The sequence below is a fragment of the Aphelocoma coerulescens genome, chromosome 2 (genome assembly GCF_041296385.1).
Source record: "Aphelocoma coerulescens isolate FSJ_1873_10779 chromosome 2, UR_Acoe_1.0, whole genome shotgun sequence".
NCBI classification, from domain to species: Eukaryota; Metazoa; Chordata; class Aves; order Passeriformes; family Corvidae; genus Aphelocoma; species Aphelocoma coerulescens.
The window spans coordinates 33,273,307-33,292,242 of NC_091015.1; the positions used below are offsets into that span (position 1 = coordinate 33,273,307).

Consider the following 18,936-nt stretch of genomic DNA (forward strand, 5'->3'; position numbering starts at 1 on the left):
AAATTAGTCTTATCACTAATATATCCTAAGATGTTAAATACATTAATTTAGGTATTTAATTAGGATTTTTTCATACCTATTTCTTGGTTGCTTTGTAAACTGTAGTTTGGATCAATAGAATTCATATAAGTACTTGAAAATTCTTCCCTTTTATAGTTCTGGATGTGTTTGTTTGGGCTTTATTTTGAAACTCTTAGAGATCGTGCGTTTCTAAAGAGTAGTATAGCAGTCATCTTCCAGGGATTTGTAATCCAGATGAGTCCAGTGCCTGCTCTAGGGATTTTGTAGCAGCACTTGCTTTAGATAAAAGCAGCATGACTTTCATTCTGTCTTAAGTTTTTCTGCATTAAAAAGTATATTAGCAGTAAATAAGTGTTTGGTTTCAAAAAGAGAGTCCTCATTAAAACAGTCCAAGGTCTTATGATGGTGTGCATCAAGATCACACTTACACTGGGAATTCATCTTTTTGGAACAAGTTGGATGAAATATTTTAAGAGATTATGTCACAGCTGGGTCTGATACATAAGTTCTTCTCTCCACAGATGAGCAGGTTGTTTTAGTTAAATACTACATTTTTTTTTCCATTAGCATGAAATGCCAGAGCTGTGTCTTATGATGTTTTTCAAGATTGGCTTAGGAAAGAATGATAAAAGAGCTGTTCAAGTATCTCATTTAATTTAATTCAGATGACAAATTCAAGAGTTTGTGTTGCTCTATTTCTATACAAGGAAAGGGACTTGATAATTAATTGATGATATTAAATGTTACGGTAACTTTGAAGCTGTATTTATGAGATGTCTGTTTGCAAGGAATGATTTCTTTTTCATATTTACCTCAATCCTTTTATGACTGAGCTTTTGTTTAAAATCACACTAGAAAGATCTCTCTATGCTAAGTTTTTCTGAAAATTCACAAGAATTCATACAATTATTTTTGCATTTGTGTTTTTCCCCTGAAAGGATCCAAGTGAATGACCAAATTGTGGAAGTTGATGGCATCAGTCTCGTTGGTGTTACACAAAATTTTGCTGCAACTGTTCTTAGAAACACCAAAGAGAAAGTCAGGTGAGTATTTTAGAAGGAAAAAAATTGTAATTTAATACTTAAGATTACCTGGCTTCCTTCACAGGGCTTTCAGTGTACCCAGGAAGAATCAGGGGGTTTGGACCTCTCTGTGTCTTCTCTCCTTTGATCCCTAGAGAGGGATCAAATATAGTATTACAGTTTTGTTTTGGCTTAGATTTTTAACATATGACCACCAAGCCAAGCCAAAATTTCAGATAGATGATGACTATGCTCTTGATCACAAGTCTAGATGTGCATGGGCTTCAAGGTGTTTGTATTAGTTGGAATGATGAAGGTCATGGGTGTTGGTCAGATGGAAACTGCTGCCACTGCTCACCTCCCTGCTCCTCCTGTGGGGACACTGGCCACGTTTGTGCTCCAGGGTTGGAGCAGGAAGAGATGGGCACTCTGGTGCCTCAGATGCCGCCTCAACACAGAGGAGAGGAGAGTATTGGATGCCATAGTGGTAACAGCTACCAAAGTGAGGAAAATAACATCCCAGCATAAATTAATTGAGCTCCCAGCACCATCTGTGTGTTTCCCTCTGCTCCTATACTGTGGTTAATTGAAAGGTGTCCCTGTAAAAATCCATAAGATAATGAACAGACTATAAAATCTAACATATACTGCAGGTAAACTTCTGGACTAATATAAGTGCAAAGCTGTAAAATGTCATTAATAAGAACATTGTTTCCCTAGAAATGAACTGGTTTGCCATTTAAAACCCTGTTCAGTCATGGAGTTTTTCAACAGCTTGTTAATTTCAGTAAAGATTCAACTCTACAAAATAAATCCAAAAATATCTTTGTCATATTTTAAAAGCTGCAGCCATTCTGTAGTCACCTTTTGGTTCTCTTCCAAAATCTTCTCCAGGGAATACAACTGAATTCTTTAATTAATGAGTCCAGAGCTGACTTCTTTTGAACCATGACTAAACTATAGGTGGTAATATATGCAGACCCTCTCAGATGGTGGTGTTATATGCTGGCAGGCACACTTCCACTGTAATTCCATAGCTAATCCTGCATAACAATGAGGAATAATGCTGGGATGTGAATTCTGCAAAAGAGTCTTGGGGGTGGTTGATCAATCTTTTATTTGAAAGAGGTTATTTAGGAAAAAAAAATTATTAGAAACTAGTGTAATTATGGGTGAGTATGTTTTTGTGTAACATTTACAGTTGAAGTTACACTATTACTATTTCTGCAAAGACTCACACATGCTGTGAGTGTTCCTACTGACTTAGCTATGAAAATGAGTATATATTTTATTAAGTTTTCTGCAGTTAGGACCTTCAAACATAAAATCCTTATGACAGAGAATAATGTGTTCCTGTGTACACAAAGCAAATGTTATGTATATTTTGTGTTTGATGTTCTAGTTCAAAAGGAAAGAGGAAAAAAGAAAGCAGTCACATAAAACACATGTATTGTGTACATTTATAATCAGCTTAGTCTGTGTAATTATTACTGCGTAAGTTATAGAATAGAATACTTGCTTCCATGGGATAGTAATGGAGGAAGGAAGAAACATAAAACAATTTTCATGCAGAACTCCCACAGTCTTCTCTGAGGAAATAAATTACAGTGAGACTGGTTGCGATCTAGACCCTTGTCACAAAATGGGGGACTGAAAAAAGTACTTCTTCATTGTTGTTGAGCTCACATTGTCAAGTGCACTGAGTATCCTGTGCACTGGGATCATTGGCTTCTGACAGGTAACATTTATCAGAGATATTTGAGTTTCTACATTTTTCCTTGTGAGATTAAGATACTGAGTTTTCATGGAAAAAATGACCCAGTGTGTTAGTGTCAAAACTAGACCAAAAAAACCCCAAAAAACCTCAGTTAATAATAAATTTTAAATACTATATGAGTTACAATATAAAATAATAGTAAAATATTAATAATGCATACATAAAGAGCATACCATGTGGTTAGCAGTGTCTTACTAAGGTGTATTTTAATTAGAGGAAAGAAATGGGTAGAATTTGGTGCAACTTCCTCAATTTTTTGTTTCATTTTAAACTTCATGGGAAAAAATGCTCAGAAAGACTACTTTCTGCTTTATGCAAGCCAGCTGAGAAATGTATGTTTTTTCCCTGGTTGTGGTAGGCTGGGAGCGAGATGTGACAAGGTGGCCAAGCCTTGTGTGGCACAGGCTCTGGCTTAGCTTCTGATCCAGTCCTGGATTGTTTTGTTGCCTGATGCTCTACATTGGTTTTATTTACACAAAATGAAAAATGGTTCCAGAAAGCTGTTTTTTGGAGATAGATATTTCAGGATGCTTGATGTTTTGGCTTCAGTACAGGCTTAAACATTTGCTTGTAAAGAAAGTGAGAGCTAATATTGATGAATTTAGATATGAGAGAAAATAAGTTATTTTTAACTTCCTGACTGTTTTTCTCTTGATGTGTGACAAAAAGTGCCGTGCCTGCCTCTTGTTTTGTGGAGAGAGCAATTGGTTTCTGACAAATCCTCTTTCCTGCTGTGTTAGAGCTAGGATGGAGAATCCCTCATCTCCACTGCCTTTGGCAGACAGTGACCACCTCTGCACCTGAACTGCTCCAGAACATTAGGGACAACATGGAAGGGTCTGCTGGGGCAAAATCCCTTTCTTGCCCCCAGCTGGCAGCTCCTGACTGTTGGCAGTGCAGGGACCAGTGCTCCTGCCCTCTGAGTGCTCCATTCCCATGGCAGCTGCCATTAATGATCCGTGTCACTGCGGGAGGCAGGAGCAGCGGAAGGGTTGCTGCTCTATAACCGCCGCTTGCCGTTCCTGCGGGGGATGTCCCAGCTGAGCTGCCAGTGTGGAGGCAGTGTACAAGTACACCTTACCTGATCCAAGGCAAGGCAGCTTCACGAATCCTTCCTTCACAGGAGGAATCACGTTCACACTTACTCGCATATCTACTGCTCAATAGTGTCAGCTTGATGGGATTTATAGAACTGCTTTAATAAGCATAGTTATCTTTGTGATCACAGCATACAAAATCTGTGCCTTTCTTCTGCCTGGTGTCCTGTACACACAGAGATTTGAGTGCCTTTCACTGGCATTACTTTGTGTTTATATCCCACAGCATTAAGTATCTGAAGTAGTTTTGTCCTTAATCTAGTCAAAATGCATGCTGGTTTCTATAGCAGGGTTTATTATGTGAGATCAGTTGTAAAGAAAGGACATTCATGAATAGAATGACATTAAAGCCACTTCTTAATTCTTTGCGATAAATGCAGTCAATACCTCTTCAGAGAGCTTGCATAATACCAATACTTAGTGATCTATTTTTCTCCTTTGAGCCTTCTGAACACTTTGAATGATACTGACAGTGGAAGTCGTTGACCTAGAATAGATTTCTGTAATTTTTCTACCAGAAAAAAATGTATCCAGACTGTCTGTAGCTGACACAATGAAGAATTTGTGAAAATGAAGACATGGCTTTTACCTTTTGAACTGTTCTAGGTGAGGCAGAGAGGAGGTGAAAGAAGAACAAATGTAAGCATCTGCAATTATTTTATCCATTGTTTGCAGTATTGGATTATCCAGCAGAGTCATCATACCATAATGAAAGATCATTGGATCAACCAATTTGACTTCTTCAGTGATAATAAATTAAATTATTCTTTCTTATAATGTTTTCTAGAAAGATAATCAGTACCCACCAGATGTACTCTGGTAGCCTGTGAGGCAAAGGAAAGAGATGGAATTCTTTCATAATCCCAGCTGGCAATCAGCCTCTGTTTTTCAGGATGAGAATTAGTGTCCTCGTGACTCTAATCAGGCAAATACAACTGTGAACGCTACTTCAATTGATGTAAATATCAAGTCTTCTTTATAATTTTGCATAACTATTTAGTTTACTTATATCTCATACTAGTGGATTTCAGAATTTGATTCTATACAGGAGGGATTTGAAATGTGTGTTGTTTTCAATATTGTTGAGTGTCACCCCTGCTCTAAGATTAATGGCTCAGAGGGCAGAGCCACACTAATACCACTAATTGTTCTGTTCTTCTTTTGACCCCATTTAGGATGTAATCCATCAGCTTGAAGTTTGCAAGTGGTGCCTGCAGTCATAAAAGATAGGCTAAGGAGATAGCTTGACAGTGGGAATGCTATCCTGTCATAGAGTTTTTCCTGTTTTATTTTGCTTGCAGTCTCCCCATGGACTGTGGTGTTGAGTATCAGAACTGTTCTTTGAAATTGCTTGGATGATGTTAAGCCTTTTTGACCCCACTTTCTTACTTCATCATAATGAAGGGGTTCTGGGAGACCCTACGGTCTCTGCCAGAGAAAGCTCACTTGAAGAGTTGTATGCCTCCAGGGAATTTTATTTTATTTTTTTTAACATACCCACAAGAGAAAAAATCTAGTTCTTTCATAGAGAAAACTTTATCTTTTTATCATACTTACTGGATACAAAGATTTGTGCTTGCACAGCTCTGGGAAAGTCAGGGTCCCAGGAAAGGAGGACATGGCTCTGGGCAGACTTACTGCATTGATAAGTAGAAGGGGTCCTGCATGAGAGAATCACGAGAAAATCCCAGTCCTTCGTATGCTGCTTGTATGCTTTTAGCATTATTACTTTCCTCTGAAAGGTTCTTTTTAAGGACATTGACCAAATTCAGTGTTTTATTGGAGACGCAAATTTTACATTTTGTGTTCTCCTTCCGTATCCTGTTGTATGAATGGGACTAAACATTTTCTCAGCTTTCCAAACTGTTGCTAGGCACTGAGCAGATGCTCTCATGGTGCTTTCTAAATCAGTTCTGGACTTTGGGGAACCACACGGAACCTGTGCAAAACCTGTTTGGTTTATCATGACTTGTACCACCATGAAAGTTATAAATTGTATTAATTCTATCCTGCCAATGAGTTTACCTGCTTTTGTTTATTTAAATTCTGCTGAAATGCGTCAAAGTCTTTCCATCTTAAATAATCGGTTAGCCAATTTTGCTCTGTCTAATTCATCTTCTAGATCATTAAAGAGTATGTTCTAACAATAGCAGTGTAACTATCCAGCCCTCTGGCTTTTCACTGTTAACTACTCTCTGTTCTAATAAAGAATAATTTATTGCCATTTTTTGTTTTTTTCTTATCTGGACAGTTTTAATTCAAAGCAGGGGTTCTGTTTCAACTCCCAGTTAATTCACAGTCTAATTTTTTTATCTCTTACTAAACTGAAAATGCAATCTTTCAGACAAATTTTTACTTTTATATAGCTCTTATACAAGGAACAATTAAAGGGCGAAAAAGTAAAAATAATTGATTGTTCATTAGCATCAACTTGAAATGTCATTTATTCCTTCCTCAGTGGAATCCTCACCCCATCTTGAGCTGAATTTTTTCTGAAAAATACACTGTTTCTGAAAATAGTATTTGCATGCCTGCTGTTAGTTTTGTTTGCCACCACAGCATCTGCAAAGGTAATTTATACAGTCATGTCTTTGCAAGAACTAGGACAGTGTAGGGGACAGATGAAGTCCCCCTTAGGACCTAACCAGCAGCAGTATGCCCCGATGGGAATGCTATTTGTTGACAGTAACACTGAACTGTGTGGCTTTGTTGGGACTCCTTTGTCTAGGTAATACTCTTCTCATCTCCCAGTTCCCATGCCTGTGCAGATTTTCTTTTGCTCCTTCTGACTTTGCCTGCCTGTGCTCTTACCCTATGAAACAGCTGGGTCCTTTAAAATTTGCAGGCATTCTCCGTAGTGCCGATCCACATTGTGGTAGAGGCAGGACTGCTACTTACTGGATAATGAGACAGGACCCAAACCAAAAAATACCACATTCCATGTCTGCTTCAGAGAGCTGGTTTATGTTACCAGTTTTCTGGCTGGGGGTTGTGGTTTTGTTTTTCCTTTCCTTGTCTATTTCTTTTTCCTTGAATCCAAGTGCCGGAGCTGAGGAGATAAAAAGAGGAGGAAAGAAAAGTCCTTTGCTCTGCAATGCTGATTGCTGAGCTGGGATTTCATTCTAGTCTGCTTCAGAAGCTATGTGTGCTTGGTGCACTTTCTGCTTCTTTGATAAATCTGAATTATAGATCCTGCAGAAACTAAATGTGTGGTGCTGTGTGCCAAAGCAGTGTAAATTTCTCTTGTTTAATTGACTGTGGTTATACTAAAGATTTCATAATATTCCATAATTCTATAAGCTGTTTTCTTTCTGGTTTCTGCAAAGAACACCTACTTTCTGCAAAGCACTGGTAATTGTTCTGTAAGACTATCAGGAGTAGTATGCTGAACATGAAAAACTACTCAAGAGTACTCTGACCCCTTAGCAGGGGTGAGATAAGACTGCATTCATCACTGCTTAGCTGGTTTATATTCCTTGGCTGTGCCTGTGTAGTAGACAAGCTGTGCCTTGGACTGTTGTTTGCGCTGAGGCCAGCTGGCACCAGAGTGGTCAGTCTACCCTTAAAGAGTTGTACCTTTCTGAGCAGGGTGGCCATATCCAAATTGTCCTTTGGAAACATCCAAGCTGACTCCTAGCCTTTGCTAACTCTTGGACTGTGTCTGAGTATTCTTCAGCAGAATATTTGTTAACTTGGGTCAAACTGTTTCAAAGACTGTTTCAGTCATGTAATACGATTTTAATATGATGATCACTTACTAGTGCTTGGAAGCATTCCCTGGCACTGTGTAATTTACTGGCATAAACATAGCCCCTGTGTCCTGAGTTCTTGCTAATTTAAATTTTATTGCAAGTTTTTTCTTGAAATATTTGCACATTTGGACAGGAAATTATATGTTTGAGTGTGAAATATATAAAGAAATCTTCATTTAAATATTTTATCTGAATTATAAACTATTTTTCTAGGTATTGGAGCATGGCTTTTAAAATTAAGTGTAACATGAATGAGTAAGATTCAGTGGGACTGGATTTCATTAGGAACAGCTTTTTTTGTCTTTTCCTGGAAAAAGGAACAACTTGACAGGTTTTGAATCACTTCATCTTCAACTTGGATGGATCTAATCATAAACTCCTAATCCTGCAACTGAAATATCATAATATATGTTTATTTAGCTATTTTTTTTATCCTTCATCCAAGGTACTATTTTGTGGAAGCTCCCACATAGTTTTGGTGTACCTTGATTAATGGGATACAACACTGTGACAGCTGGGCAGAAATACCTGCTGTTCATCCTTGCAGGATAACTCACCAAACTACACAGATGGTGCTGTAGGAGCACTTAGCTGGACTGTGCTGTGAGGATGGTCGATCTTGCCTAGAACCTGGATCATGTCATCATCCAGTTTAAGGACATGGTCTGAACTCAGAAGCTTGTGACCTATCTGCATTTTCTTTCTGGATTTCTTCCCTATGGATACCATCAAGGGTGAGGGAAGACAGATCTCACCTCAAAAAGCAATCAGTTTTTCTTAGAAACATGTCCTGCTAGCACTTGTACCTTCAGAACAGAGGTGACTGCATTCAGGTATGTTAAAGCATAGATTTACAAATGTGTTTCTTTTAACTGGCCATTCCCATAAGAATCATGTGGTGCTATAGCAAATGCTGATTAAATTATCACCCTGTATTCAAGGGAACCTTTTAAGCAAGGATTGTGTTGGGATACTGTCAGGCTGTCTGGAAAGAGACGGAATTCATGCTTAACATGCACTCTCAGAAGAACAGAGTAATGTAAGGACCAGAATCTGGAGAGGTGCCAAAACATTGAATCCCTTGGCTAATTTTGAAGTACTCTTGAGTAAAGCTAATGTGTTAGGGAGGCCCTAGACTAGAATTGATTTCTGGGGGAATAATTAATCTAAGTGTATTAATATTATTGTTTGGGTTTTTTACGTGACTTCCTAATTGTCTGACTCAATATCCATTTAGTGTTGATAGTAGCATAGTTTATCAGGGGCTTGTATCCAAGATGCTCTGAAGAGTCTGCTGAGGCTTTTCTGATGTTTAATCTGTGACTTTGCTGCTCTTCCACCAGCACCATTGATACCATTGTTTTCCCAGAAGGCCAATCACATCCTGGGTCAGCATCAAAAGAGGGGTGGCTATCAGGGTGAGGGAGGTGATTCTGCCACTCTTCTCTGCCCTTATGAGATCCCACCTGCTGTGCTGCATCCAGCTCTAGAGTCCTCACACAAGAAAGACATGGACCTGTTGCTGTGAGTACAGAGCAGGCCACAAAGTTGATCAGAGGGCTGGAGCACCTTTCCTGGAGACAGGCTGAGAGCTGGAAGAGTTCAGCCTGGAGAAGCAAAGACTCTGAGGAGACTTTATAGTACCTTCCAGTACTGAAAGGGGGCTTATGAAACAGTGGTAGGGTAGACTTTTTACACAGACAGATAGTGATAGGACAAGTTTTAAACTAAAAGAGGAGAGATTTGGATTAAATATTAGGAAGTTCTTTACTCACAGGGTAGTGAGGCACTGCAGCAGGCTTCTCAGAAAATTTGTGGATGCCTCATCCTTGGAACTGTTCAAGGCCTGGTTGAATGGGACCCTGAGCAACCTGATGTAGTGGAAGGTGCCCCTGTTCATGGCATGGTCCCTTCCAACCCAAAGAGGTAAATTGGAGTCTTGCTGTCTGTCTTTAAATTCAGAATACTTTACTTTATCCTGGGTCTCGGACAAGGATGGAGGCTGCAGAACTTCTGCACATCAGTTCATCTCACTGGCAACTCTATCTCCAGGATCCTTGGAGGCTCTTCCCCAAAGTCTCCTTGTCTGTACTGGCTTTACATCGCCAGCGTCCTGCACTAGATATTACACAGATTGCCCTCTTCAATGTTGCTTATGTGACCCTAAATAAATTTACTCAGGCATTGCCCCTTTCATTCACTGATGGTGGTCACTTCATTATGTTACTTTGGGTGCTGATTTCTAAGCAGAGTTAGTTAGTTAGTTTTGGGTCACGTATCTCCAGGCAAACCTTTTTTATTTCCCTCTACCAGTCCCCTTGGTTCCAGCTAGTAGCTTTAAAGATTGCTGTGCACATGCCTGTCTCTGGTAGAAGGGCGGACTGGATGGATTTACTGACATAAGTTTGCACATGAGGCAGATAGGCTAACAGGGCTGCAATCACAGGATCTTCCAACAGTCAGAAGTGGGCTGACAGAAGCCTTATGAGGCAAGAGCTGATGTGAGTCTGGCATCTGGAGCAGCATCACTGTGCAACACTGAGAGCTAGAGAGCAGATGTGCAGGCAACATCCTGGGAAGAGGTGGAAAGAACATCTTCAGTCTGAAGAAAAGAATTACTGTTGTCTCAACTGCCATCCATGAGGTAGAATGGGTAAACCCAGATTCTTTATACTCTCAATACAAGGGGACAAAATAACAGGCAATGAACAGAAGTTGCAGCAAGGTTAATTCTGATCAAGGCCATGACAAAGTTGGCCATCTTTTGAAGTCAGGGGCTTGGGTTGGACCAGTCTCCTTCCACCTGAAATTATTCAGTGATGCAAAGACTGTTTAGAAGTTTCAAATAATTTCATATCCAGAAGTGTAATGGAAGCTCATAGGCTGTGAATTCCTTATATGCAGTCAGTGACTTCTGTGTTTGAGACTGCTGTTTGGGAGAGGTTGATCTTGTTCATTAAAACCACACAAATTCCAGCTTGTGCTGCTGTGACTAAATAAAACCGCTTCCTTAACAGGGTTCACACCCCTTTAAGCACTTTGGATTAATTATGTGGCTGTTAACCTAATGGAAGCAGCCAGACTAGGTAATTGAAGACATCTTGAAATAAATGAGATAAATGGTAGCAGAAGCAGCTTCAGACTTTAAAGCTCAGAGGAAAACCATATTTAAAATCATAGAGTGGTTTGAGTTAGAAGGGACTTTAAAGATCATCTAGTTCCAACCCCTCTGCTGTGGTCAGGGATACCTTCCATTGGAGCAGGTTACTCAAAGCCCCATCCACACGGGCCTTGAACAGTTCCAGGGATGAGGCATCTGACTGTAAAACTCCCTGAATGAATTTTACTGTACATTTTTATGGACCAAACTGTATTTTAGGAAAAGTTAGAAGAAAATATTTTGAATCCTGGCACAGAAAACCCCCCATTCTTTCTTAGAATGTGTTTGCTGTAGCCTTACTTGATTTTTAAGGAAACCATGCTAATGTATTTTTAACTGAGCACTTACTGCCTGAAGTATTTTCAGGAGAAATCATTAACGCATTTCACTAAAAGTCTGTGCTGCAGAACTTCAGTTTTGCGTCACGGATTTGGTGCCTTCACAATTTTTTTAGTACCAAAGCTATTTTCAAAGTGGAAATATTTTTAAATTTAAATCGGTTTTTATAATGTTTCTGGTTCCCCTAGTTGATAAAAAAATCAGTAAGTGATTTCAAGAAGCACAGGTCTGCAGATCCTCATTTAATAAAAGCTGGAAATATGCAGAAGGCTGTGTATCGGGTGTGCTGTAAAATATTTAAATCATGGATTGCAGGAGATGTAGGAGTTGCTGCCAATTTCAGTATAATGCTTTTCTTAACCACCATTACTGTAATTAATTTTCAATTTCTCAAGCTATGTCATTCTTTTAGATATTCTAAAATCCAAGATAGAGTCAAATACTAATTATATTTCTAGCTCCATCCCTGTTTATTTTAATCACAACAACAAAGAATATTTCACATCTGGTAATTAAGCTAAATTGCATGTAACTTTTGAGTTTCAAGGGCAGCTCTTGCCCTGCCTCTCTCCTCCGCCTTCCTTCTTTTTTAAAGACTTCATAAAAAATCAGTAATGACCTGAGATTTAGTACAGTGATGGCTGTTTCACAGATTTGCTGGGGTTTATTTTGCATTTGCTGGCCTTAATAATTAAGAGTAATATTATTGTGATGTGGTTTAAAGGCTGTAAAATGCTCATTTGTCTCATATCTAAAAGGATAACCAGCTTCTCAAATATATTATTGCCGACAGAATTTATAGTTCTTTTGTATAATACTTCTAGCCCTTGAGACTAATTAATGAAGTCTGAAATGCATGGGCTTAATTTTGTTGAGCCAAAGTGATCTGAATTATGTAATTAGCCACTTTGTTGAAGTGTGCATATTATGGTTCAGTGACTAATTTTTTGGTCAGGGAATCACAGCCTTATGTGTCTTTCTCATATTTAAACACTTCAGATGAAGATAGTTCTTGTATTTAAAGCCATTCTGTGAATAAATATCTAATTCATGCTTAAGAGTTTTAATCACTGCTCCTGCTTTATGGTTTTCTAAGTTACTTTTATTCACCTCCCACTTTAAATTGTAACTTTAGAATTTATGGTTTATCTCAATTATAGGTTAAGTATAATTATATGTATGGTATTCTTAAGATCATGGAATGTAACATGACAAAAAGTTTGGTTTAGTTTGAAAAAGCTGTAATTGCTGAGAACATAGTATTCCATTTTACAAATTTACAATTCTTTGTCTAGAACTGATATCAGTTGTAGACTGAACACTGCTAAAAATTATTTTCAGTCAATGTGGATATGTCTCACTCTAAAGCAATAAATTGTAGGAAGTTAGAACATTACTTATATATTTTGGAAAACATTTGCTTTAAACTTTGTCATTGCCTGGAGGCTTTTATTCATATATCATCTAACAGCTTCAGGTATCACTGAGTAACTTCATTTTGACATGTGATTCAGGCCTTGAGAATCACATCACTGTAAACTGTAAGTGGCTTTGGCATGAGAAGAAAAATTCAATTAATAAGGTTTCGTATTTTTAATCCTACCTAATCTTGTTTGTCTGTATGAAAATATTACTGCATTACAGTCTAACGTGTCAAAAACCACTTCTAAATTATCAGGAATTGCCAGACTTCAGATGCATTGGATGTTGTTTATTCTAAGTTTTCAGTGTACGAAAATGATTGTATGAAGTATTTTGAGGTTTGTATTTTCCAAGGGAGGTGAATTACCAGGCAGAGGGCCAGAGGGAATACAATATTTGCATCACTTTGTGTGGTTTCATAACTTTACACACTGAGGATCTCCCTCACGTGTTTACAAATGTGGTGCTCTCTTGACTATGTGTAGGTAATGTACTCATGCATAATTTTGCTTAAAATGTTTGTTTGAAATAGAAGTTACTTTTTTCTCTATTTACTTTCAATTTATTTTTGCATTAGAGGAGACAAACACACAACAAATATGGGTTAAATCCTTTTTTACTTCATGTAGTAATTTTAAAAGTTCATTGTTCCTCCCAGTTGAGTCTGAAAACATGACTGATTTAGTCTTTGTAATACTTGGCTCTAAAATCAAAATTTAGAGGAAACAAGACCTGTCTATAAGTCAGTATACAGAACAGATGAAGTGTAGGGGCCATGAAGAAACATTCTTTTTCTTTCAGCCCAAGGTCTTTATCATTACTGAGAACGAATGTCATCTCTTGTAATAGTAGGATATGAGTGCCAGACTGGGATCTGATCTGATCAGGATTAAAATGCTGATGTTATTGCCTCAGTTTTGTTCTAGTTTCTGCTGTATTTGCTATTGATGTTTTTAAGCTAAGACACTTTCTTGCAAATTATTTTCAGAGCACCTTGTGTCATTATTTCAAATGGAGTCACTCATTCTCACCTTTCTTATGCTTTTGGAAGTAATTAGTTACTTGCATATTTTGATGATGTTGAAGTAGTCTCCAAATTGCAGTCTTTTCTGTAGTGCCTGACTTCATAAAATCTGAAAAATTATTTGGCAGAGGAGATGGACCCAGGGTCATTCACTGATGAGAAGTTGGCTTACACATGGATGACAAATCCCAAAAGATTTTAACAGTGATAGGCAGTACTAATGAAAAAAAATTTCATGCATGGGATATAAGACACATTTCTGCCTCTCATTCAAGTAATAAATTACATTCATCATTTGAGCCAAATGTTGTGGAAACAAATAATTTACTATATGCACTAGCTCAGTGTCACCTTATTGTGCTTTTCAGCTCTACGTAGTACTTCTTTCATCTGTAATTACCTAATTGTCTTTCTAGCCTTCTAAGAAAATGATTCTTCAGCTTGACATTTTTGAATTGTGCTTTTGTTTAGTAGTTCACAGTGTGTTGGTACCGTGTAATGGGTGTTTATGATTAGTTCTGTAGATAGCTACATACCTAATTATGGTTATGCCACTGTGCTGAAAAAAAAAGTGTTACAATCCAAACCAATTCTGAGTTCTAGTTGCTGAAAGCAAGATTGAGAAGCATTCTTGTAAGTCTCAACCAAGAAAGAGGCCCTGCCCTTGTCTTTTGTTAAGCCAAGGAAGTGTGCGCCCAGTGTTCCGCAGTAGCTAACAGTGGAGAAAATGTTCCTTAGCAACAGAAGTTCATGAAATAAAGGAAAGATTTGAATGCAGCTTAAAATTAAGGAAATAGTGTCTGTCAGATTTTAAAATGTGGAAATAGATTCTGTTTTATAGACCAGAGGAAGACAAATATAAAAGCTCAGAAATAGAAGATAACTTCTAAGTCAGGCTGGGAAGGAGTTACTCTGATGCACTTTTCTTTCACTATAAGCTGCGATAAGTGTGCTGTTACTGTGCATCCATAACAATCTGGTGTTCTGTAGCCTTCTGGAAAATATGCCTCTAAAGGGAATGGAGCTGATTATACTTTACTGAAACTTGGACTGAAGGCATGTCATGGTCACTTCTATTTTCCCCCTCCTGTCGTGGTCTGATGACTCCTACTCCTGCACACAGTGCCCGTGTGACAAATCTCATCCACAGAATGCATTTGAAACAATCACAACTACGCATCTTTGGAGGAAAAGGCTACCCTCTGTACCAGAAATGGCTAAAACTCTAGAACTTTGGTAAACAGCAGGAGTAATATTTTTTCGCTAATGTTTTGTATAGGTTTGTAATTGGACGAGAAAAACCGGGACAAGTGAGCGAGGTTGCGCAGCTGATTAGCCAAACTCTAGAACAAGAACGCCGCCAGAGAGAGCTGCTGGAGCAGCACTATGCACAGTATGATGCAGATGATGATGAGGTAACAGCCTGTCCAGTGTTTCACTATTTGGTGGTTTTTAATGTTCTGTTTTCTATTCCTAATTCCTTCTTTTTACTTACCACTCAGAGGTCAACTTTTGGACCTTTCCATTACCTTTGCTGATGATTTTTACGGATTTTGATGATGAATCTTACTTGAAGAACAAATTTATAGAAAAACTTTTCATCATGGATTTAAAGTATTTATTTTGTTCCAGAAGAGCAAATACCAAGTTGGCTGATGCTTCTGTAAGCACTGCTCTTCCTTGAAGGCATATACCTTTCTGAAATAAGGGAAAAAAGTTTGTTTGGTTGTGCACTGAAATGGTAAAGTTTTGTGAAAACTGGTTAAAGTTGCTTTCTAACTTTTAGAGGGGTTGAGGAAGTTGGGGTTTTTTTCTAGAAGAATTGACTTCTTAAGTCAAAATGTTTTCTGAAAATTCTGGGTAAGGCCCCTCCTTCCATACACTGTGATTTTGTATCTGTGTGAACAGATATTCCACAGGATAGAGAATTAGCTCACCTTGTCTCAAGTGTATATACATGTTTACAATTAGTGCCTGATGTCCCAATACAAACATTTTGAAACTAACAAGTCTGTGCAGTAAATTTCCATAATTTCTCTCCATTCTCATAAAATTCCTAGTATGCCTAATTACCAAGATACTTGGAAAGATTATTTTGAGTGCTTTTTCAGAGATTGCTACTGTCTGTGTTACTCTCTAAATTAGCTGCTGGGTTTTGTAACAAACTGCTTCCATATAGCCCAAGCATACTGCCATCACTTCACATCATCTTGAGTGATATTATTTGAAATGCTAGACTCCATGTATTAGTGTGTTTTCACCCTGGGCCAGTTTTATTTTATTTGTGTAAGGGAACAATAGATAAGGGGAGATAGAGAATTCATGGTAGGTATTTATTTCAGGTTAGTTTTTCTTTTTAGAAAAAAAAATACTCTTGGCATAAAATCAGGATACACTCAGATTTTGAAACAAGCTGTTGAAATAGCAATATGTGTAGCCCCAGTAACGCATTCACTTACTTCAATTTCCACTGATATTAAGAATAAAAATATTTCAATATGTCTTAGAATTAATCCTGTCACAGGGACAGGATAACTCATATAACTCATGTAAATAAGAGCTGTACATACATGCATATGTATGTGTGCCTGGGTGAGACCATGAAGGATAGAAAAATCCATATCCTCTCTGTTCCCTCCTCAAATTACAGAAACATGCAAGTCTTCTAACTTCAGTTTAGTCTAGAATTAAATTCAAGAGAAGTTTCTTGAAGGAACTCCATTACAATCTCTTCAAAAACAAAATGGAACACCTAGCTTTTGGGAAAAGAGTCTTCTCACAACTCATCACAGCGTACTGTAGATGTCAGGGTTTGAAGACTTTCAGTACCATCTTATGGTGAGCATAGTCTGATAGCTTTCATATAGGCAAGAGAGGTGTGTCCTAAATGCCTGATGATTAAATCTTTCTCACTGTGTACTTGCACGTAGAGGGATGTGTGGCTGAAGGCAGACCTGTGTGTGTGATTGATGCATTACAGCTTTTATCTATGGGACACATCTGCCTGCAAAAAATCTCAGATGTTTGTGTTTTTTACCTTCATGCACCACACAGGTGGCATTACTCAAGATCTGGCAATAAAGAAAATGTTGTTAAACCCATATTGATCGATACTGATCCTGGTACTAGTTCAGCCTTCAGTAGGGATTGTTGCTGTGAAGGTGCTGATGGTGACACTGTCAGATTCCATGCAAGTGTTTCTCAGTACAGTACTGAAAGAGGACAGGGATGAGTAGGTATGAGTAGGTATCAGGTACTTTTTGTGATGTGTCCTGTTCTTGCAATTTGGTGGTTACAAACTCTTTAAGTCCTGTTCACTGCATAAATTTTTCACAAAAAATGATAAATTCACAAAGTGGTTTCTGTTAGTAGTGCCTTTAGATCATAGAGAAAAAATAAAATTGGGTGAGTTTTTCCCAGATGTTTCCCTGATTAAGAGAGTTAAAGGTATCTTTTCTTATTCTAGCACTACACTGAGGATGATGACCATCTGTGTGATTATGACGTTTGATTTTTGGCAATGGTCTTTGCAGTGCAAAGACAACTTTTGTCTTGCATATGGGGAAAGGAGGAAGAAAGGAAAAGACATCTACCAGGGGAGATGCAGATGACCTCATCAATTATCTCTTTTGGAAGGAGAAGGAATTAGGCTTGAGAACAAATACAGTTCTTAAAAACTACATTGGGATCATTGAAGATCATGCCCATTTCCTGCTTGATGCCATATATATATTTGGGGTGTGGGTGGTAAACATTTTCAGAATAAATGCTGGGGTTTAGTTACTAAGGTATGCAATGTAGTATGTTCCCTTTCTTAATTAAGAGACTTATCAGAAATAATTGATACCTGCAGTAATCCTGAATATTACTATTTTTTTGGTCACCTGACTGTGCCATCCAAGTTTACTTGCATAACTTGCACCATTCACAGACAGCTGACACGATGTAAACTGTGATCTAATGCACGTTAGCCACAGTTCAAAGACATTTTTGGTCACCACAAGCACTTCTGCTCTATTTACTGTCAAATACAAGCATTACTGCTTAGAGCTTATCTTGCTCTGTGTGGACAAGTCTGGCTGGGTTTATGTTGCTATGTGCCAGACACCACCTCCAGCCCTGCGTTCTTTGGCTCTGGTAAGCAGGGCACCTTTTGGGCAAGGAAATCTCCATTTGGACTGGCAGAATGACTATCTACAAGTGTACAAAAACCACTACTAACCTTTTGAGTCTGTTTCATCAAAGTAATAGTGACTCTGACTGCATGGAGTTCAGGAGTATTTGGATTGCCAGTGTAAGGAGTTTTGCATTGAAGCAGCACAGAATGATACAGGAGTTGCTTGGCCTCAGAGCTGTCAAGCTATCTTATTAATTTTTGTACACCTTTTACAATATGGTAACATGGATCTCCAGGTACAGTGCTGCATAAATAAACAAGAAAATTATCTTCAGACTGCCAAATTCTGAGGCTCAGAGACTTTACCACAAGGACAGCAATAACATTTTAAGTTTTCCAGAGCAGGAAATCAGTGATCTGTGTTCGAGTCCTGGAGTCATGCTGCATGACTTGTATTTGTTAGAGCTAGTCAAATCACAGGAAGAGAATGTGTGCCAGGCATGTGCAAGTTCTGGTGTTCTATCTTGCTGTGTCACCAGCTGGCTGGATTTCCTCTGTTTTGGAACTTCTGACAGTCTTCATAGCCCAAGGAGTATGTAGGTATTTTAGAAGGATCTAAGTTCTTTTAAAAAGCAGTATTTTGAGACAGTTTTGATTTCTGCCAGCTAGTGGGCAGTGGACTTGAGTTACATACTAAATTTAGAGATGCAATGTCAGCCTACTACTTTCTCATTCCATTGCCTTGAAGGAATGTTGCCTGACAGCTGTTTGTTGGGGAAAATTCACACTAATACACACAGTGTTTCTAAAACATGTATCATTTACCATCTAAGTAATACTGAAAACTCATCATTTACTATATAAATGCCCTGCATCCCTGCATTTTAGAATCTGCTGTTGCTGTGGGTTGCAGGTTGTCACAGGGTTGCAGGATTCTTTCAGATGCTCCTTCATTTAAATTTTTGCATGGAAGCACAAAGCCCTTGTGCAGAACTGAACGCTAAAAGAAGATGGATGTTCACAGTGGAGTCCATGCAAAGACTAGAGGATAGGTGTGCATCAGCTCACAACTTGTTAAGCTCCCACAAGCCAAGCACTTGGGCCAGTAGAATCAGCTATTTCTCAAGTGTTACCTACAATAGGCAGTGCTGGCATTTCCTAGTGAGTCTCTGCTAATCCCAGTAAAGCTGGGAGAGTATGTTGCT

At 38.3% G+C, this 18,936-nt stretch overlaps 1 protein-coding gene across 3 annotated transcripts in view; it reads left to right on the forward strand.

Annotated features, from left to right (window-relative positions):
- The window catches only part of LOC138106413 (neurabin-1-like), a 135,137-nt gene that overhangs the window by 76,975 nt on the left and 39,226 nt on the right, over nt 1-18,936 (forward strand). For all 3 annotated transcript variants that reach the window (XM_069006983.1, XM_069006982.1, XM_069006984.1), the window contains exons 5-6: nt 960-1,064; nt 14,894-15,029. In XM_069006983.1, coding sequence (XP_068863084.1) covers nt 960-1,064; nt 14,894-15,029 — 241 coding nt within the window. The remainder of the gene's footprint in view (nt 1-959; nt 1,065-14,893; nt 15,030-18,936) is intronic.